This window comes from Salvelinus sp. IW2-2015, linkage group LG24 (genome assembly GCF_002910315.2).
Source record: "Salvelinus sp. IW2-2015 linkage group LG24, ASM291031v2, whole genome shotgun sequence".
Taxonomy (NCBI): Eukaryota; Metazoa; Chordata; class Actinopteri; order Salmoniformes; family Salmonidae; genus Salvelinus; species Salvelinus sp. IW2-2015.
Genome location: NC_036864.1, coordinates 7,349,442 through 7,372,410, shown reverse-complemented (window position 1 = coordinate 7,372,410; position 22,969 = coordinate 7,349,442). Strand labels below are relative to the sequence as shown.

Sequence of the window (22,969 nt, the reverse complement as noted above, 5' to 3'; positions counted from 1 at the left end):
GCTACGACGTGATTGGCTGAAGGTCAATGCGTACTTCGCTCGCGGTCTATCACGTCCTAGCCTAACCATATATCTCGACTCGAGACGATAATTATTATCGCTTTCAAAACAAATCTAATTATAACCTTTCAATTGATTACAAATATATTGTTGTTGGGTGCCCGTTTTGAGGATGGCCGAGAGCGAGGCAGACACGCCAAGCACCCCGATAGAGTTTGAGAGCAAATACTTCGAGTTTGATGGAGTACGACTTCCACCCTTCTGCAGAGGAAAGATGGAGGAGATCGCCAACTTCTCCCTCAGAAGTAGCGACATATGGATTGTCACGTATCCCAAGTCAGGTAAACAATATTGGCAAGTGTTGATGCTATGCAATATGTTAGTCCAGTACCCTCACTAGAGAATGCAGGGTCTTAGGTGTAGGTCTATAGTTGCTTTACATTTCTTTCGCCATATTGTGTCGTGTGTAAGAAACGCAATTGTCTTCAGTTGAGTCCTTATAAGTTTATGATTGCATTGTGTTCGGAGTTGCACTGGTCTATTAGGGAAGGGCATCAATGTTTACCTCTCTCCAAACGTAGCCTGCAGCAGGCTAAATGCTGCGATCGCCTGGCTGCGTTAGGAACATTCACAAATAGACAACAGTCTGATTTCGTGGCAGTCATGGCAGCTCATTGAATGACTTTTCATTCTGAGTTATGTGCTGCTGAAATCAATAACTTATCATGGGAACCTTCGAGTTACGTTAAACGCCTGCGCTCTTCGCATCCATTCGCTGTTGACATATGTTATCGGAGGATACACAGACAATGTATTGAATTTTCAGGCCTCGGGTTACTGCTTACATCCGTCTCTTTCTGTCAGATCCAGACTGCTTTGCGCAGTGCTGTGCTGCTGCGGACCGTGATACGCTGTGCTTGCGCGTGACGCACTTGTGTGTTGACAACCTGTGCTGGAGCAGAACTCGCTCCCCGGGTGGGTCCTCCTGGTCACGTGACTAGGTGGACATAAATATCCATCTTCCCTCAAGTTCATTGTGGGAGTCAAATCTTTCAGAGACATATATAGCAAGTATTCCTTTAATGTCTCTTCTCTGTCCACACTGGATTTCAGCAGTGCCTATATCTGCATCTGCAGGAGTAAAGTATAATTACAGGAGAGAGAGGAGAGAAGAGAGGTGGGAGCAGTCTGGGTTGTTGTGCTCTCTTGGTCTGTCACGACTTCTGCCGAAGTCGGTCCCTCTCCTTGTTCGGGCGGTGTTTGGCGGTCGACGTCACCGATCTTCCAGCCATCACTGATCCATTTTTCATTTTCCATTGGTTTTGTCTTGTCTTCCTTCACACCTGGTTCCAATCCCATCAATTACATGTTGTGTATTTAACCCTCTGTTTCCCCTCATGTCCTTGTTGGAGATTGTTTGATTGTATGTTAGTGCTATTATGTGTTGGTGCGTGATGGGTTTTGTACCCATTTTATTAGTTTTTGTATATTTTGGTTTTGGAGTTTGTTTGTAAGTTCTTATTAAATGACTCCGTTTATACTAAGTTCGTTCTCCTGCACCTGACTTCCCTGCCACCAATATGCACACCTTACAAGGCCTGGTAACAGATGCAGGCTGGCAGTCAGTGATCGGCGATGTTGTTCCCTACAATATTAGCACTGTAAGGGAGTGAATGTTATTTATAATAAGGGTTACATGGATAGAATCAGACCTCTGAAACACAAATGGCTGGCCCTCCCTCCAGCTAAATATATGACCTAAAACCTCCCTGAATACTTGAAAAAAAAAACTGTCCCCTGTACCCAAAATAATAATTAAACCGAAGTGGATAGCAGAGAACATGTATACATTTACCCTCACTGCTTGGACAGACCAGAGTCTTAGATATGCAGTTTTAGAAACTGTTAATCTTGTAAGCATTACATGGCAACACAGGAATTTTGATAGCGCACAAGGTTTTGGGTTCTCAGACCACCGTGGACAAGAGTAGGGGTGGAGAGATCTCCTTTCAAGTAAAAGCATTGCATGAATCTGTTATCACATTTTCAGGTCCAAGAAGAAATGGCCTTTTATAAACATTTCATGCAATTCTACTCCATTTTACATACACTACATGACACCTGCTTGTCGAACATCTCATTCCATCTCATTCCAAAATTACGGGCATTAATATGGAGTTGGTCCCCCTTTGCTACTATAACCGCCTCCACTCTTCTGGGAAGAGGCAGTTTGGAACTCGATAGTGAGTGTTGCAACCGAGGACAGACGATTTTTACGCGCTTCGCGCTTCAGCACTCAGCGGTCCCGTTCTGTGAGCTTGTGGCCTACCACTTCGCGGCTGAGCCGTTGTTGCTCCTAGACGTTTACACTTCACAATAMCTGCACTTACAGTGGACCAGGGCAGGTCTGGCAGGGCAGACATTTGATGAACTGACTTGTTGGAAAGGTGGCATCCTATGACGGTGCTGCGTTGAAAGTCAATGAGCTCTTCAGTAAGGCCATTCTACTTCCAATGTTTGTCTCTGGAGATTGCATGGCTGTTTGCTCAGTTGTATACACCTGTCAGCAACAGGTGTGGCTGAAATAGCCAAATCCACTAATTTGAAGGAGGGTCCACATACTTTTGTATATATAGTGTATCTTAGAAATATAACCTTGCTCTGTGCTTCTCCCAGCATGCACTTCATAGCTTATAGGCTATGGATCATTTGATTGAGACCACACTAAATAGCCTATAAGCGCACTTGATGTTGCCCGCAGCATTGGGCACACATCGATACAGCCTAATATGCAACTAATTCTAAAACACAGAAATATTGAGATTTCATAAATTACAAATTACATGACCCACCCCTGGACTAGATTAAAAAAATACTAAACCCTCCCTTTGACTGAAATTACAAAGCATGACCCTACCCCATTTTCCTCCAGGTAACCATTCTGTACACTTCTATCCCGAGTGGCGCAGTGGTCTAAGGCACTGCATCTCAGTGCAAGAGGTGTCACTACAGTCCCTGTTTCGATTCTAGGCTGTGTTACATCTGGCCGGGATTGGGAGTCCCATAGGGCGGCGCACATTTGGCCCAGTATCGTCCGGGGTAGGCCGTCATTGTAAGAATTTGTTCTTAACTGACCTATTGAGTCCTTCCAAATGCACCTAGCCACGAATCTTCCTCAATGCACAATTCCCAGATGTCCACAAAGCTTTCGGGGAAAATAAATGATCAGATAGATTTTCCAAATCCTGGTAAAATATGTCGTTGGTAAAGACATTGTACACAGGTGGACATAAGGCTTGGGCAGTATACCGTATATACCGTATACCGGGGTATTTGGAAATAGTCACTGGGTGTTTTTTCAATACAGTCAATACCATTTGTAGCTACTTTTTAAGTAAATACCTGCAGTCAACTTGAGCAATTAGGAGATAAAGCAGATCACGTTCTTCATTTCACCTGTCACATTATTTTACATTATGAARCTTATCATAGTTCCCCAGAAAAGTTGAGCCAGTCATGTTTGTTTGTAAATAGCACAATGGGTGAAAGCAGGAGCAGCTGAGTCCAGCTGTGTATTGACAGGGGTTGCGTTTTATATTCAAAGTCAACAGTGTTTTTTTTTGTTGCTTCAACAGAGTGATCAGGGACGTGCAACTATCGTTTCCCTTCACAGAAAATACATTAGCGCAACACATTCGACAGATGGCAGCCACACAAGTAAATGAGTTTGCAACGAAAAAGAAAGGTATTTTTTTGCATAAACGATGCATGGCCATCATTTCCAATGTTTAACATAGACATAATGTAGCCATACATATTTCTTAATGTTTTGCTTACAGTTAATCTTGAATTTTACCTGAGAAAAGTACAGAGAAAAGTACCTGAGAAAAAAGCGGCACATCAGTCAGAGCTGTCTGCTGATAGAACGCCCGTTCATGAATTCTCATCCTAGTGGAGAAGTGCAACTGAAGCACAAAATTTGTCGGACGCCGAGCAGAAATAACAAAAAAAGCATTTTAGATCTGCTTTTATTAAACACACCAAGAGATATCTTACCTGTTATATATTATCTTCCTGCTGTGAAAAATTAAGAATTCTGTGTTATCTAAGTAAGTTACTGAATTAATAAGGTGATGGGGCATCATATTGTGTTGGCTTTCTGCCGTATTTGAGAAGTCAAAGCCYTTTGGGTGAGTTATCTGGACTGCTGCCACTGCTGTCTTTTCATTTCCTTGTGTTTTTTCTCCTCCGTTTTCTCCTTCTGTCTGCTGCTCCCCATCTTCTCTGAGTAGAGCAGGCAAACCCCAGACTGACACATGCCGCTTCAGATCAGACAAGCGTGCATCAAAACTTTTGTTAATTTGTACTGTCTCTTGTTCACATTCGCTTGTAAATGTTCAAACGCACCAAAAATGACATTCGGTATCTCCTACCTATATACACTACCGTTCAAAAGTTTGGGGTCACACTTAGAAATGTCCTTGTTTTTTAAAGAAAAGCAATTTTTTTGTCCATTAAATAACATCAAATTGATCAGAAATACAGTGTAGACATTGTTYATGTTGTAAAGGACTATTGTAGCTGGAAACAGCTGGTTTTTAATGGAATATCTACATAGGCGTACAGAGGCCCATTATCAGCAACCATCATTCTTGTGTTCCAATGGCACATTATGTTAGCTAATCCAAGTTTATAATTTTAAAAGGCTAATTGATCATTAGAAAACCCTTTTGCAATTCCGGAGTTGCCTCTTCGCTGTTGACGTTGAGGCTGGTGTTTTGCGGGTACTATTTAATGAAGCTGCCAGTTGAGGACTTGAGAGGCGTCTGTTTCTTAAACTAGACASTAATATACTTGTCCTTTTGCTCAGTTGTGCACCGGGGTCTCCCACTCCTCTTTCTATTCTGGTTAAAGACAGTTAGCGCTGTTTTGTGAAGGGAGTAGTACACAGCGTTGTACGAGATCTTCAGTTTCTTGGCAATTTCGTTGCATGGAATAGCCTTCATTTCTCAGAACAAGAATAGGCTGATGAGTTTCAGAAGAAAGGTCTTTGTTTCTGGCCATTTTGAGCCTGTAATCGAATCCACAAATGCTGATGCTCCAGATACTCAACTAGTCTAAAGAAGGCCAGTTTTATTGCTTCTTTAATCGTAAAAACAGTTTTCAGCTGTGTGCTAACATAATTGCAAAAGGGTTTTCTAATGATCAATTAGGCTTTTAAAATAATAAACTTGGATTAGCTAACACAACGTGCCATTGGAACACAGGAGTGATGGTTGCTCATAATGGGTCTCATAATGTAGATATTCCATWAAAAAKGTGCCGTTTCCAGCTACAATAGTGATTTACAACATTAACATTGTCTACACTGTATTTCTGATCAACATCATATTTTAATGGACAAAAAAGAAATGTCCAGTGCCTCACGGGTGGCGCAGTGGTCTAAGGCACTGCATCGCAGTGCTAGCTGTGCCACCAGAGACTCTGGGTTTGAGCCCAGGCTCTGTTGCGACCGGGAGGCCCATGGGGCGGCGCACAATTGGCCCAGCGTCGTCCGGGTTAGGGAGGGTTTGGCCGGCAGGGATATCCTTGTCTCATCGCGCACTAGCGACTCCTGTGGCGGGCCGGGCGCAGTGCGTGCTGACCAGGTCGCTAGGTGTACGGTGTTTCCTCCGACACATTGGTGCGGCTGGCTTCCGGGTTGGATGCGCTCTGTGTCAAGAAGCAGTGCGGCTTGGTTGGGTTGTGTTTCGGAGGACGCATGGCTCTCGACCTTCGCCTCTCCCGAGTCCGTACTGGAGTTGCAGCGATGAGACAAGACAGTAACTGGATACCACGAAATTGGAGAGAAAAAGGGAGTTAAAGAAATTTCCTTTTTGAAAGAAAAGCAATTTAAGTCACCCCAAACTTTTGAATGGTAGTGTATGTGTAACTTTATGAGCTGGATTTGAAATTTGTTTATTTTTGTTCGTGCTTGTTAGCATATTWAGCTAGCAGCCTCCATGGAAATTCGCTAATTTTGTTAGAATTTTGGTTGCAGATTCCCAATGGTTTTTAGGTTTTTATCGCCCCCTTGTGCACTAAACCGGTAATACCATAAATCCTGGAATGAGAGAAGGACGGTATGACGATATGRAAAATCTGGAAWCCGAACAACCCAAGCGGACAGGACAGTCAATACTCACTCTTCGCCTGTCCGACAGCCAAGGGCGTAACTTTGTGTTGTTGGGGGGGAKGGGAGAGATCGGATGATTTTGGCTATTCTTCAAATGATGTCATTGCTCATTAAGTTAAGAATCTCATTCTGTATCTTAGGGCTAGTGTAATCATGGTTGCGCCTCTTTAACCAGCTCTGAAGGACTTTGTCGTCTTTTGCCTTTTAAAAGTTCCTAAAGATTTTCATGTTCTTCCTCGTGACCTCTTAAGGCCTCACCCTGTCTTGCAAAGAACTTCACTGAACCTTCAATTTTCAGTAGACAATGTTTTGCTTCCTCTTCTTAAAGCTGTAGATAACTGTGAGTCCACAGGGTTTGATTTTTGTGAACTCTTTTAGCATAAGCAGAAATCTTCTCAAGAGCCTTCTTCCAATTTCTAAAGCCTGATGCTAGCATAGCTAGCCAAAATAGCCAAACTAGCATTGCAGAATTTGGTATAAAACTATCCTGCACAAAAATATAAACGCAACATGTTAAGTATTGGTCCCATGTTTCATGAGCTGAAATGAAAGATCCCAGAAATTGTCCATATGCACAAAAAGCATATTTCTCTCAAATGTTGTGCACCAATTTGTTTACATCCCTGTTAGTGAGCATTTCTTCTTTGCCAATATAGTCCATCCACCTGACAGGTGTGGCATATCAAGAAGCTGATTAAACAGCATGATCATTACACAGGTGCACCTTGTGCTGGGGACAATAAAAGGCAGGGTTTGAGTTTTTGCCAAAGAGTAACCTCTTATTCAGAAAACCTTTGGTGCAATGGAAGCATAAAACCCCCTTTAAAACTTATTTGGGATAGGGGGCAGTATTTTCACGTCCGGATGAAAAGCGTGTCCAAAGTAAACTACCTGCTACTCAGGCCCAAAAGCTAAGATATGCATATTATTAGGAGATTTGGATAGAAAACACTCTGAAGTTTCTAAAACTGTTTGAATCATGTAACATAACTTATTTGGCAGGCGAAACCCCGAGGACAAACCATTCAGAATTTTTTTTGGAGGTCACTCTCTTTTCAATGGGATTTCATTGGGAATCCAGATTTCTAAGAKACTTTTTTGCAGTTCCTATCGCTTCCACTGCATGTCAACAGTCTTTAGAAGTTGGTTGAGGTTTTTCCTTTGAGAAATGAAGAAGTAGCACTGTTCAGAACGAGGGTAGAGGGAAGTGTACTCTTTGATAGAGGCGCGTGACTTGAAAAGCACGCTACACTTTGGTTTCCTCCGGTATTGAACACAGTATATCCCGTCTTAAATTTGATCGATTATTTACGTTAAAAAATACCTAAAGTTGTATTAGGAAAGTACTTTGAAATGTTTGGACCAAGCTTACAGGTAACTTATGAGAAATTTTGTAGTCATGTTGCGCAAGTTGGAACCGGTGTTTATCTGGATCAAACGCRACAAATAAATGGACATTTTGGATGTATATCGACGGAATTAATCGAACAAAAGGACCATTTGTGATGTTTATGGGACATATTGGAGTGCCAACAGAAGAAGCTCGTCAAAGGTAAGGCATGAATTATATCTTTATTTCTGCGTTTTGTGTCGTGCCTGGAGGGTTGAAATATGATTGTCTGTGTTTGTTTGCTGGGGTGCTACCCTCAGATAATAGCATCGTTTGCTTTCGCCGTAAAGCCTTTTTGAAATCTGACACGTTGGCTGGATTCATAACAAGTGTAGCTTTAATTTGGTGTACTGCATGTGTGATTTCATGAAAGTCTAATTTTGATAGTAATTTATTTGAATTTGGCGCTCTGCATTTTCACTGGATTTTGGCCAGGTGGGACGCTAATGTCCCACCTATCCCAGAGAGGTTTTTAAAGAGGCACTGTAAGGACGCCAGGGGAAACTTGAAACCACTTCTCTTGAAATGACAACTCTGTCAGCTCGCTTCTGGATTACAATACACTTGGGATGTGGTTGATTTGGTTTTGTCCTGGTACCGATGTCGATAACTTATTTTTGTTCGGTGGCTCTGCCCCTGTCATCTGTGCTCAACTGGTCCCTGACTTGTGGCTCAGTCCCCTTCATCAAACATGACAACAAACCGTGTCTTACTTTCTATTGCCAAAATAGAAGGGCCTTTTTCAAAATATGATTAAACTTAAACAATATTACATCTACAAGGCATGTCTTATAGGACTACATTTAAATATTCAAATTTGTGTGTTCACAATTGTTTCTTCACCACTACATTCCAAATTCTCACCTGATGACCTATTCGTCCTCTCCCTGCCTCAACATGGGTGGTGCTCTCTCTCTCTCACTCTCTATTGCCTGTCTTTGAACCGAGCCTTAATCATTTGACCAAATGCCATTATCATATGACAAAAATGGCTGACCTGAACAATGACGGGGTTAACTTATTAACATGAATTAGATWATGATTTATTAGCTAAATTATTTATTTACTGTCTGGCAAAATATGTATAGCTAGCTAGCTGACTATGTATTACCAGACCATTACAGTATGTATAGTGTAGTTAGCTAGCTAGCTATGTAGCCATTCATTCATTTACAATTCTCTTCCAAAAAAACTTATGTCCTGCACTTTTCTCCTCTTTGGCATTGGTACTTCCATTAGGGGCACTAGCTACTTTTTCACAAGGTTTAACACTGACTCACTGAGTGCTGCTCATCTGAAACTGCAGTGGAAAAGGGGAGGATCCAGATACTGTGCTAGCTTTGGTGCTAGCTTAGCTAGCTACCTAGCTAAGGTTAGTTTGGCTATTTTAGCTATCTAGCTAAGGTTAGCTAGCTAAAATAGACAAACTATCATTGCAGCATTCGGTATAAAACTGTACTGCACAAAAATATAAACGCAACATGTTTAGTGTTGGTCCCATGTTTCATGAGGTGAAATAAAAGATCCCAGTAATGTTCCATACACACAAAAAGCTCATTTCTTTCAAACSGGCCTCACAACCGCAGACCACGTATGATGTTGTGTGGGCGAGAGGTTTGCTGATTGTGAACAGAGTGCCCCATAGTGTCGGTGGGGTTGTGCCTTTCATCCGCACCCATCACCTCACGTTTCAGCATGATAATGCACTGCCCCATGTCGCAAGGATCTGTACACAATTCCTGGAAGCTGAAGATGGCCCGGTTCGTCAATGGCCTGCATATTCACCAGAGATGTTACCCATTGAGCCTGTTTGGGATGCTCTGGATCGACGTGTACGACAGTGTGTTCCAGTTCCCACCAATATCCAGCAACTTTGCAGTGCAATTGAAGAGGAGTGGGACAACATTCCACAGGCCACAATCAACAGCCTGATCAACTCTATGGGATGGAGATGTGTTGCGCTGCATGAGGCAAGTGGTGGTCACATCCGATACTCACTGGTTTTCTGTTCCACGGCCCTACCTATCTGTGACCAAAATATCCATATCTGTATTCCCAGTCATGTGAAATAAATAGATTAGGGCCTTTATTTTAATTGACTGATTTCCTTATATGAACTGTAGCTCAGTAAAATCTTTGAAATTATTGCATGTTGCGTTTATATTTTTGTTCCGTGTAGATCATCTGGTGTGTGAGGTTGGTAAGTGTTTGCTAAACAGCACTATAATGGTGTAGTTTGGGCTGTGAATTTTTCCCTCATTGGTGTCATTTTACATTTACACAAATGACTACCCATTTACCTTTTTCCTCTCATTCTCCTCTCCCCTCCCTCCTCTCACCATCTTTACCCCCCCCCCCCCCCCCCCCCCCAGGTACCAGTCTCCTTCAGGAGTGGTGTATCTTGGTGAGTCAGGGGCACCCAGATGAGATTGGTCTGATGAACATCGATGAGCAGCTCCTGTTCTGGAGTACCCTCAGCCTGGGCTAGACATCATACAGGTAGGCCTACAGCACTGAGTATTACTACTTTCTGGAGTACCCTCAGCCTGGCCTACATCATACAGGTAGGCCTACAGCACTGAGTATTACTACTGTTCTGTAGTACCTCAGCCTCCTAGACATCATACAGGTAGGCCTACAGCACTGAGTATTACTACTGTTCTGGAGTACCCTCAGCCTGGCCTAGACATCATACAGGTAGGCCTACAGTACTGAGTATTACTATGTTCTGTAGTATCCTCAGCCTGGCCTAGACATCATACAGGTAGGCCTACAGCACTGAGTATTACTACTGTCTGAGTATCCTCAGCCTGGCCTAGACATCATACAGGTAGGCCTATGGAACTGAGTATTACTACTGTTCTGGAGTACCTCAGCCTGGCCTAACATCATACAGGTAGGCCTACAGCACTGAGTATTACTACTGTACTGTAGTATCCTCAGCCTGGCCTAGACATCATACAGTAGGCCTACAGCACTATATACGGCTGTTCTGGAGTACCCTCAGTCTGGCCTAGACATCATACAGGTAGGCCTACAGCACTGAGTATTATTACTTCCTGATCCTGAATCACTTGCTTGTAAAACAGACAGGTACAGTTACCACATGCAGCACCATATTTCAATGCAAAGCAAGAAATGGATTAGGTGTTTTTCTGCTCCTTGTTTTATACCGTCTCTGTTCCCAATGATGACAATTCCTCTATCTTTTCACAGGAGTTGACATCTCCTCGTCTGATAAAAAGCCACCTGCCCTACCGCTTCCTGCCTACAGCCATGCACAATGGAGAGTCCAAGGTCAGAGTACACTTCAATTGGTTTGTATAATGTTTGTATAATGTTTCCATCTATTCAGTCCTAATTGTCTGTGTGGTTCTATGTGGTTCTCCTGTAGGTGATCTACATGGCGAGGAACCCTAAAGATCTTGTGGTGTCTTACTACCAGTTCCACCGCTCCCTCAGAACCATGAGCTACCGCGGAACCTTCCAGGAGTTCTGCAGACGCTTCATGAACGACAAGCGTGAGTGTCAGAGTTCAGGGTTCACCCGCCCAGGTGTGCAGGGGGTGTCACTATTCATCTTGTGTCCTCTGTCTACACTGGACTACTTTTCTTAATTGGGACTAAGAGGAATGGGTGGCTAACAGGGAGACCTGGCATTATTTAGGCAATAAGTAACTGATCAGGCCAGGTTGTGTGAAGAGGGAAGAGAAAGCCTGGGGAAACTGGGGAAAAACATGGGGAAACTCACTAAAAACTCTCTCCACCTATGTTTCTCTCTCCCCTTCTTTTTCTCTCTGTCTCATAGTGGGATATGGTTCCTGGTTTGAGCATGTTCAGGAGTTCTGGGAGCATCGCATGGACTCAAACGTCCTCTTCCTGAAATATGAAGACATGTACAAGGTAAAAAAAACGCTTTCCCTCCCTTCCTTTCTCTCTCTCCCTCCATCACTCATCTATATCTACTGTCTAGCATATATCGAAATCAAACCAAACCTTACCTGAACCTCCACCCTCTATCCTAGAGGTACACTGATTAGTGCGCTGCCAAAAACCCACCATGTCTACATAAGATCATTCTGGAAGCCTCTAGCAGGCCAAGTTTGGCCCTACTTTGGGTGGTCCTGCTCTATCCTATCCCAAATGTCACTCTAACTTTACCCATACCACCTAACCTCTATGATAACCGTACCACCCTCAGAGCTACGTGGCAACCAGAGTTCCAGTCTATGGAACATAACTGCACTCTCACTGGGGCAGAATGGGAACAAATCCATACTGTTGTTTGCTGTTCCAAAGGTCCCTTCAGGGCTGCATTGCACGGAAACACACACACACACATGCATGCAGGCTCTCATGCTCACATACACACAACACCCGCCCAGAAACACAGCGTGTTCTTGTTAGGAATCATTTGCAAACATGAATGTTTATACAGTATATAGACTAGCAAGCCTTCCAGGGTGTGATATTATTCACTATCACTCAAAGTGACTATCAGTGTTACAACATAGTTACAGCATTGACACTGTTGGGGGAAAGTAGCTCATGTAGCCTACCTTTCTTGGAAAACAAACAGGTTTTTCTCAATCGCGTACAACCATTTTTCTTTTTAACAATGTTGTCGACTTCCAAAATAGAGTTCAAAAGAGAACTCTGTGGCCTTTGGCGAAACAGTAAATGCCGTCTCAAAACATAAATACATTCTTCAAAATGATATTATACCGTCAAAATGTCAGATTGATCAAAAGAACACGACTGCCTGCAAAAAGAGTAACACAACCATATTTATCTGTTGAGTCCAAGCAGACAAAACAGAAAGTTATTCAGTCTAATAAAATTCTAAGTAGATCAATGCATTTTCTTTGCAGTCACTAAAAAGGAAGTACAACTATCCAAAGGTGCAGAATTATGGGCTATTTACTCTCCTTTTATGCATATTACACCAAACAATTTCAGACASAKATATTATTCCTRATAAAAAATAGAAGAAATAAGCACATTCATCGGTATCATCACAATGCAGTTTCATGTATTCAATACAAAGGCTAGTTTGCTCATTGCTATATAGACTTTCCATTGCTGCGCAGAAACACTATCTGCAAGTTTCCTCCGACACGTTGGTGCGGCTGGCTTCCGGGTTAAGCGAGCAGTGCAGATTGGCAGGGTTGTGTTTCAGAGGACGCATGGCTCTCGACCTTCGCCTCTCCCGAGTCCGTAGGGGAGTTGCAGCGATGAGACTACCAATTGAATATCATGAAATTGGGGAGAAAAAGGGGTAAAAGAATAAAGAAATAAATACAAATAAAAAAGGTGAATACAATGGAGGAACACAACTATGACTGTATAGGCCTCAATCATCACCATAGCAAAGCTCTATCARAGTTCACAATGTTGAAGATGATGAGTTATGGGTAACCCAACTTCATGCTCTGCATCTCTGCACATCCACAATATTATGGCAATTAGACTGTCCCCATTTCCTAGATCTTTCCATATATTGTTATTATATTGTACATGGTATAACACTAATTGGGCTGATCAAGAATTTCATGCAGTAGTATTTACTGATTGCCAGAAACAGTGAACGCAATTGCACACATTTCTCTTCTGATGAAAACAATGCGTTATATTCTATGAACAAAACTTAACAGTGACTTTTGTATTCACTGACGAACAAAAGTTGGTCTAAGAAATGCAAGTCAGGCAAGAAAATGATCAGAATTTCTGTAAATGTATTTGAGCATTTGATCATTGCTGTTCTGCTGTTCTGCTGTAGATACATTTCAACACAGATCCAAAAATGGCTTGTACGCAATTGAGGAAAAAACGTAACATGTATGGCAAGGGTATTTGCTGAGCAAGTGTGTTATATAAGGATAAGGCATCTGTTTCTATAGAAAGAAAAAAGGAACTGTGGTCAAAGTTTATAACCGGCCACAGAGACAGACAGAAATTCAGCCTCTTTATTGCAAGGCAATGAAACTCCAATGTATAACCGCTAGATAACACATAGAAGGATCTGTAAACATGTCTTAGATGACATAAGCAGATGTTCGGAGTCAGAGTTCAACCCCCACTCTGTCTTAGATGCAGGGGAGAGTGGGGTAAGTTGAGCTGCTTTTTACATTCAGCATCACTCTGTCAAGGGAACTATAGTATTCTTTCTAACAAAGGTATCTACATAGATTTCAGGATGTTGTGTATCCCTGAAAAGAATCAGAATACATGTAAACATTACAGTTTTGAAAACACCCGGGGTAAGTTGTGCCAACAGAGACCTCGTGTTTTGGACAAGTGGGACGGGGTGAATTAAGCCGCCTACAAATGTCTGTACTTAATGAAATATTGCCACTACCTTTTTCAAACCATGTCTATCTCTATTTCCCAAACACAATTCAACACAATCGTTTTTTGTCTTTTAATCACTTTAAGCATATTTTAACACAGGCTTCACACCTAACAAACACTTGTTACTTTTTACCGCTGTTACCTCATATCCAAGCAATAATGCCTTATATTATTGTTCAGTATATTTTGTTTCAATGATACATTTTGTGTATGGTTTCCKAGAAACAAGAAAACCATACCCCTTTGGCTCAACTTCCCCCTATAAATACAGCCCAACTACCTTGTCACAGTGGTGTGAYTGGGTTGTGTATGGAATAGAAAGTACTGCAACCTGTCTTATACTCCTTATTATTAAGGCATTATCAAACTCTAGTTCATAGGTCATTTGGGAGTGATAAGAAGAGATCATTTGGTACAGTCACCTCATAAATTATTGGCACTCTTGATAAAGATGAGCAAAAACAATACTGTATTAATTAAATCATCCAAATACTGAGCAATATTGTACACTCCAAAACATTTGAAATGTTATTATTATTTTATATTGCTCAGAGAAATAGATTTTAATAATAGTAATAATATGTTTTCTCAAATAGATACGTAGGTGTCAAAAAAAATATTGGCACCCCTATATATCTTTTTTTGACTTTTTTAATTTAGTCTCAGCTTAAAGCGCAATCAGCAGTAGAAACAATAACAAAGCCATCTCCCCACCCCTGGTTTTGATAAAAATCTGAGGGATGGAGCTGGAGAAATGTAACCACTCTCAAATTCATAGACAAGGCTATGGATGCAAGGAATCATGTTTTGAAGCTATATAGTGTTTGTTTAAATTGTATTTGTTTACAAACTGAGTAAAACAMGTTTATATATTGTTTTCTGATGGTGTAAGACAGTTGAACTAAGATCATGAGGCATTTATAAGTTATATTCTTCAATAATCAACGGGTACATATAATGAATTCAGTAGTCCAAAAATAGATGTAACAACTGCGGATTGCCCCTTTAAGGAACTGTATTGTGGCCTTCCATGGCTTCCTGTTTCACTGGGGTRTAAAAATTAGGTAACRTGCATGTAAAATGCCAATCATTTTGGAGGTGACACCAATAATTACATTATTTTACATATTTTACATCTCTGTTTTGGACTCTTTCTCTCTTCTGTGGCCAATCTCCTCTTCTCTCTCTCTCTCTCTCTCTCTCTCTCTCTCTCTCTCTCTCTCTCTCCCTCCCTCCTCTCCTCCTCTCTTCTCTGTCTCTATTCTCCTCTCCTACTCTCCTCACCCTCTCTTCTCTCTCCTCCATCCCTCTCCTCTTCCCTCTCTCTCTTCCCTCCTCTCCCCCTCTCTCTTCCTCTCCCTTCCCTCTCTCTCTCTCTCCTCTCCTCTCCTCCCTCTCCTCCTCTCCTCTCTCTCTCCTCTGTCTCTTATTCTCCTCTCCTACTCTCCTTCATTCTCTCTCCAGGCTGGGACATTGGTGTGGGGCAGCTGGCGAGGTTCCTGGGTGTCTTCATGTGACAAGGCCCAGCTGGAGACCATGGTGGAGAGCTGCAACCAGCTCATAGAGCAGTGCCGCAACTCAGAGGCCTCTCCATCTGCAGGGGTGATGGCCTCTCCATCTGCAGGAGGGTAGAGGAGGGCGAGGGATGGGGGAGAGGAGTGGTGGCTGGAGGTGTTAGAGAAGTAAGGGGTGATTGTGGGTATAGGGGGAGAGAGAGGGGTAAGGGTATGGATGTATGTAGCATTATATGTGAGCAAGAGATTTGAGTAAGTGGGATTCGAATTTAGTGGGCAGATGGGAGGACAGAGGGTACATTAGTAGAGCATGAGGAATTAATGAGATTGGGACGGTAGAGATTAGGGAAAGGAAGAAAGAGAAGAGAAACAGAAGTGTGTTTACTATAAAGATAAGCCAAGGAATGATCACTATGGAGGCAGAGATTTCCGAGTATCTCCCGACGACAGAGTTGAGAAAGTAAAGAGATCTATAGGGTTACTGAAGCATTGCGTGTTTTGGGCCGTAAAGTGAATGGAAGGGGTGAAGGCTGTGTGCCAAGAGGGACAGTAACGTGTGTGCTGTATGCCAACTCCAACCTTTACACACACATACACACACACACACACACATTACTTGGTGTACTCCCTCTAGCCCCATTCATAGCTTCGCTGCTTGCATCATATACATTGTTTAGGCTATTATTAGACACTCACAAGCCTAGACACAAGCATGGTTGCAGTGCATGATATGGTGCACTTKGATAGAAGAGGGGGAACAGAGGGAGAGAGAGAGAATGACAGAGAGAGACAAAGAAATAGGATATCAGAACGAAATGTGTGAGCCTCAGCCATACACCAAATTACAGCAAGCTGGAATGTTATCCTTTGCGGTAGGCATACGGATGCACGCACACTGTTCAAGGCATATAGAATATGTTCATATGGCTTTATATCTCTGCTAACCTGGCTGAGGATGAGTCAACCTAGACCAGATTTGTATGTAGGTTATGTAGAACAGTTACATACTATGTGTTTGTGTGTAGTMTATATCTTTAAGCAATGATCCAGGGCCAGTTTAGTTGTTTGGCTCATARTGGTGAAGGTTAGCACTGGKTTGCRGAAGKCTGATCCTGGGTCTGTTAGGGGCAGAGAGTAACTAGAGCTTTATTGTACCAAACCGCAGATCATGAGTCAGATGTACATACCCCAGCAGTAACATAAACCTTCAAAGGAATAGGGAATATCTCACTCTGGACCATTCATTTACTTCTTGCCGCATGGATCCCTTTAGCGGGATCATTTTCATAAACAACCGCTGAATTGYAGAGCGCCAAATTCMAAAAKAATACTAMAAATATTTATAATCATGAAATCACAAGTGAAATATACCAAAACACAGTTTAGCTTGTTGTTAATCCACCTATCGTGTCAGATTTTGAAAATATGCTTTACAGCGAAAGCAATCCAAGCGTTTGTGAGTTTATCAATCACTAGACAAAACAGTAAGAACAGCTAGCCTCAAATTGGTCAAGAAAGTCAGAAAAGCAATAAAATKTATCGCTTACCTTTGATAATCTCCGGATGTTTGCGCTCACGAGACTCCCAGTTACACAATAAATGTTATTTTTGTTCGATAAAGATTAGTTTTATAACCAAAAACCGCCATTTGGTTTGCGCGTTATGTTCAGAAAACCACAGGCTCGTTCCGGTCCTGAAAGGCAGACGAAAATTCCAAAAAGTATCCGTAATGTTCGTAGAAACATGTCAATTGTTTTTATAATCAATCCTCAGGTTGTTTTTAACATACATAATCAATAATATTTCAACCGAACGGTAACCTATTCAATACTACAGAGAAAGAAAATGTCGAGCTACATCTCTCACGCGCAGGAACTAATCAAAGGACACCTGACGCGTTTTGAAAAATCTCGCTCATTTTTCAAAATAAAAGCTTGAAACTATGTCTAAAGCCTGGTCACAGCCTGAGGAAGCCATTGGAAAAGGAATCTGGTTGATACCCCTTTAAATGGAGGAGGGGCAGGCAACGGAACAGGGATTTTTCCAAATAAAAGGCACTTCYGGGTTGGATTTCYTCAGGTTTTCGCCTGCAAAATCAGTTCTGTTATACTCACAGACAATATTTTGACAGTTTTGGAAACTTTAGAGTGTTTTCTATCCTAATCTGTCAATTATATGCATATTCTAGCATCTGGACCTGAGAAATAGTCYGTTTATCTTGGGAACGTTATTTTTCCAAACATAAAAATTCTGCCCCCTAGCTGAATTAAGGGMATTTCCATTCACTCCTATTTTTGCTCTGCACCGCCTCCCTGTGGTTAAACATAGTAATTACAGCTCAGTGATTTCTGGCACAAGGAGTTGCACCTTACTGTTCAGTTTGGAAATCCGTTCACATTTGTTGTACTTTTTCTGGCATTATGATTTATGAATGTCGTTTTAATATAATTATGATTTCATTTTTCATGTTGATCATTGTAGATTTTTGTTATGTTGTTTTTTTCTTATRATTTGTTGTCAGATTTGTCTTGTTTTCTCCATGTTCTGTTTCTTTTAGTGCATGGAYCCTAGCCTCTGACCTGGTGCTGGTCTAACACACAGCTCTGWGCTATTAGGGCCATAAACACACATTCCTATACACACTACTGGAGGGCAGGTGAGTCCATGTCTGTAGACATACATACATAGGCCCAAAATGATTGGCGCTCTTGATAGATGAGCAAAAAAGACTGTAGCAAATAAATAATACAAAATACTGAGCTATATTTTTTTKWAAWWWTWWTTWAMCYTTWWTTWAAGTAGGCAAGTCAGTTAAGAACAAAWTCTTATTTACAACGACGGCCTAGGAACAGTGGGTTAACTGCCTTGTTCAGGGGCAGAACGACAGATTTTTACCTTGTCAACTTGGGGATTTGATTTAGCAACCTTTCGGTTACTGGCCCACCACTAGGCTACCTGCTGCCCCATATTGTATGCTCCAAAWATKATATTATTTTATTCTAATACAATTTCTCAGAGAAAGAGATTTAGTTTAACAAGTAATATTTTTCATCTCAAAAATATGTTTTCAATGCCTTTCAATACTTCACCTTGTGAGGATAACGGCAATGAGCCTTTTTCTAAAATGTTTTATGAGATTAGAGAACACATTTGGCGTGATCTTAGACCATTCCTCCATACAACATCTTTCCAGATCCTAGATATCCATCGTCTGCACTTATGGACTCTTCAATTCAAACCACAGGTTTTCAATGGGGTTCAAATGCATATGACTGAGATGGCCATTGAAAAATGTTCATTTTGCGGTCAATTAACCATTTCTTTGTGGATTTTGATGTGTCCTTGGTGTTATTGTCTTGCTGGAAGATCCACTAAGTTTCAGCCTGCTGGCGGAGGCAGCCAGGTTTTTTGGCAAAAAAWTTCCTGATACTCGGTAAAGTTCATGATTCCGTTGGCCTTAACAAAGGCACCAGGTGGGAAGCCAAATAGCCCCATAACATCAAAGATCCACCACCATATTTTACAGTAGGTATGGGGATCTTTCCTGTTTATACACCCTTATTTCGATGCCAAACCCACCACTGGTGTGCGTGGCCAACTCTATTTTCATGTTATCCAACAAATGTAAATTCCTGGAGTTTGCTAAAACGGCCTTAGCACTTGGATTGGAACCGGTGCTATGGTCAGATGATATGAAAATAGAGTGCCATGCACACCAGTATATAAGCAGGAAAGATCCCCATACCTAGATATATGAGATGGCGCTACGTTAGATAGCGGCTGTTTTACGAGCCTCTTTAACGAGTCGGCAGCTCTAGATATTCTGCTTACTCCGAACCAGGCCCTAATCACCGGGACTCGAAAAAAGAGGCAGGCAAGGCGGCCTCCTAACGAGCGAACAAATAGACCGCCCTATGTWCTGTTGGTGTAGGTTTTCATCAAGGATCTCTCTGTACTTTGCTCCGTTCATCTTTCCCTCGATCCTATTAGTCTCCCAGTCCCTGCTGCTGAAAAACATCCCCACAGCATGATGCTTCCTCCACCATGCTTCAACATAGGGATGGTGCCAGGTTTCCTCCAGACGTGACGCTTGGCATTCAGGCCAAAGAGTTCAATCTTGGTTTCATCAGACCAGAGAATCTTGTTTCTCATGGTCTGAGAGTCCAAGCGGGCTGTCATGTTTCGAGGCTCATAGCAAAGGGTCTGAATACTTATGTAAATACTTATATTTTTCATATTATTTTATTTATTAAGAAATCTAAAAACATGTTTTTGTCATTATGGGGTATTGTGTGTAGATTTCTGAGGACAATTTTTTATTTAATCCATTTTAGAATAAGGCTGTAACGTATCAAAATGTGGGAAAAGTAAAGGGGCCTGAATACTTCCTGAATGCACTGTATATACATATCTACCTCCATTACCTCGTACCCCTGCGCAGCGACCCGGTACTGGGACACCGTGTATATAGCAAAGTTATTGTTACTCGTTGTGTATCTATTCCTTGTGTAATTATCTTTATCTTTTTTTGATTTTGATTTGATTACCTACTGTAAAATATGCAGTTGGATCTTTGATGTTATGGGGCTATTTTTCTCAATATAACTTGTTAAACAAAATCTCTTTCTCTGAGCAATTGTGTTACTATAAAAGAATATAATTTCCCCCCCAAAATGTAGCGTACAATATAGCTCCGTATTTGAATTATTTATTTCAGTGTTTTTTGCTCATCTCTATCGAGGTGATTATGGACCTCGCTGTACACGGTTGGGAGTCATAAGGAAGCATAGATAGCCTATGAGCTGATCAATATGCAATAAAGAAGATTTCAAAATAACAACATTCATATCGACTACTGACCATTCCTCTCGGCCGTTTGTCTCAGTGATGTATGATCATGTGACTCTTTCTTCTGTCAGGTCGCGTGGGACTGTGGCAGGACATCTTCACCGTGTCTATGAATGACAAGTTTGACACGGTGTATAGACAGAAGATGGGCAAGTCTGACCTGACCTTTGACTTCGGCCTGTGAGGACCGAACCGACTGACCACAACGACGCGAACACGGACTACACTCCTCCTCCTGCTGCCAAAACACTGTACACTCCTCTGCCTCTCTTCATCAATCAATCAATCACGTATTGGATATAATGTATATATCAATCGCTCCACCGCCAAAGACTATAGCTGTCAATCAACCAACCAATCAATCACCCAATAAATTAGTCAGTCAACACACCAATCAATCAATATAAAGATTGCATCCTTAATCAGCTTACAAATCAATTTTGATTTATCAATCAATCGGTCAGTTTCTCAGCCAATCAGCGAGATCCTGTTTTAGCCCAATGTGGCACAGATCCCATCCCCCACCCCCCTCTCCGCCCATCATCCCCATTCCTCTTCAGTATGTACCGCTGTGTATGTATGTGTATACCAGTGCTCTATAGCAAGTTGTGTATGTGGCAGTGGCCCCAAGCCTGAGGGAAACGCATGGAAGTTTGTGGCGCCGTCACCAAACCTATACAGAGGAAGCTTACACGTCTCGTTCAACACTTAACGTTGAGACAGTGTTATGTTTTTTAAACGCTGTATGAATGCTATGGTGGGGAATCATAAGTCCAGCTCAGAGTCAAGTATAGAGACCACCCATGACTGCCCTTTGATACAGAGCAAGTGTTCAGTTTCGGCTGTATCCAGGTCAGTTCCTACTTTACCTAGTCCTTCCTTTTAGCACACGTTTTTCACTTTCAGTACATTACATAGCTTGTTTGTTACAAAAAGGCTTTCAATGGGCATTAGCTTAATCAGCACTAGACTTTTTTTATCAGCCTTTCTTGCTGAAGTGAATGCGTGTGTGTTTGTGTGTGTGTGTGTGTGTGTACATGCTCGTGTGTGAGCAAAATCAGAAAAACAACACATCACAACTGCCTTTCATATCAGTTCTGTTTGTTCATGCTGCTAAAGTGATGCCTTCCTCTGTCCTCAGACCCATAGCCACCTATAGAGTTAATGTACCACACTGAAACAACAGAGTTATCCTCCATGTTACCAGCATTCTCTGTGTTCTGTCCCCCAAGTACATGTCCCTTCAGGATCCAAAGGTGGATGTATCCATCCCTCCCCAAAGGTTAGGCATCAAAACACCATTGCCCTCTATGTTTGTCAACAGAGCCCCCTTTCTCTTCTATTGCTTACTTCTCTTCCTCCTCCTTCCTGCTGTAAATGCCCTCAGACAGACCAGTAGATCCTCCCCTCCCAACCCCTCTGCTCTGCTGGACACTTGTGAATGTTTGTAGAATTGATGTGGATGTAACAACCTCAACAGACCCTTTCCACAGGCGCAGTTATCTGCTTTTTCTCACTCTGTCTGTATCTCTCTCTCTCTCTGTTTCTCTCACTGTCTATCTCTCTCTCTCTGTTTCTCTCTCTCTGTTTCTCTCACTCTGTCTGTATCTCTCTCTCTCTCTGTTTCTCTCACTCTGTCTGTATCTCGCTCTCACTCTGTCTGTATCTCTCTCTCTCTGTCGTTTCTCTCACTCTGTCTTGTATATCTCTCTCTCTCTGTTCTTCCCACTCTGTCTGTATCTCTCCTCTCTCTCTTTTCTCTCTCTGTTTCTCTCACTCTGTCTGTATCTCTCTGTTGCTCTCTCTCTCCTCTGTTTCTCTCACTGTCTATCTCTCTCTCTGTTTCTCTCACTCTGTCTGTATCTCTCTCTGTTTCTCTCACTGTCTACTCCCTCTCTCTCTGTTTCTCTCACTCTGTCTGTATCGCTCTCTGTTTTCTCTCTCTGTTTCTCCTCACGCTGCTGTAACTTTCTGTTTCTATCTCTGTTCTCTCTCACCTCTATCTCTGCTATCTTCTCTCACTCTGTATTCTCTCTGGTTTCTCTCTCTCTGTTTCTCTCACTCTGTCTGTAACTTTCTGTTTCTATCTCTCTGTTTCTCTCACTCTGTCTGCATCTCTCTCACTCTGTTTCTCTCACTCTGTATCTCTCTCTCTGTTTCTCTCACTCTGTCTGTATCTCTTTCTCTCTGTTTCTCTCTCTCTGTTTCTCTCACTCTGTTTCTCTCACTCTGTCTGTAACTCTCTGTTTCTATCTCTCTGTTTCTCTCACGCTGCCTGTAACTTTCTGTTTCTATCTCTGTTTCTCTCACGCTGCCTGTAACTTTCTGTTTCTATCTCTGTTTCTCTCACTCTATCTGCATCTCTCTCACTCTGTATCTCTCTCTCTGTATCTCTCTCTCTGTTTCTCTCTCTGTTTCTCTCTCTCTGTGTATCTCTCTCTCTGTTTCTCTCCTTCTGTCTGTGTTTCTCTCTCTGTATCTCTCTCTCTGTTTCTCTCACTCAGTCTGTATCTCACTAGCGATTCAATTCAATTGGCTTTAGAAACATGTGTTTACATTGCCAAGTGGAATAGACAATAAACAAAAAGGGAAATAACCTCTCTTGTCAGCTTTTTCTCTCATTCTCTCTGTTTACAACCGTTGGCAATCCTGCTGCAGCCCACCTCTACAAGGGTAACGTGGTGTACTGTTT

At 42.0% G+C, this 22,969-nt stretch overlaps 1 protein-coding gene across 1 annotated transcript; it reads left to right on the top strand.

Moving 5' to 3' along the window:
- Nucleotides 1-22,254, top strand: LOC111951351 (sulfotransferase 4A1-like). The gene is given in 11 exon segments (XM_023969408.2): nt 1-341; nt 9,938-10,024; nt 10,222-10,262; nt 10,782-10,862; nt 10,960-11,086; nt 11,373-11,467; nt 14,512-14,515; nt 15,380-15,423; nt 15,425-15,517; nt 15,631-15,634; nt 20,349-22,254. Coding segments are annotated over 11 exon segments (858 nt in total). The 5' UTR covers nt 1-172; the 3' UTR covers nt 20,462-22,254.
- The last annotated feature ends 715 nt before the right edge of the window (nt 22,255-22,969 follow it).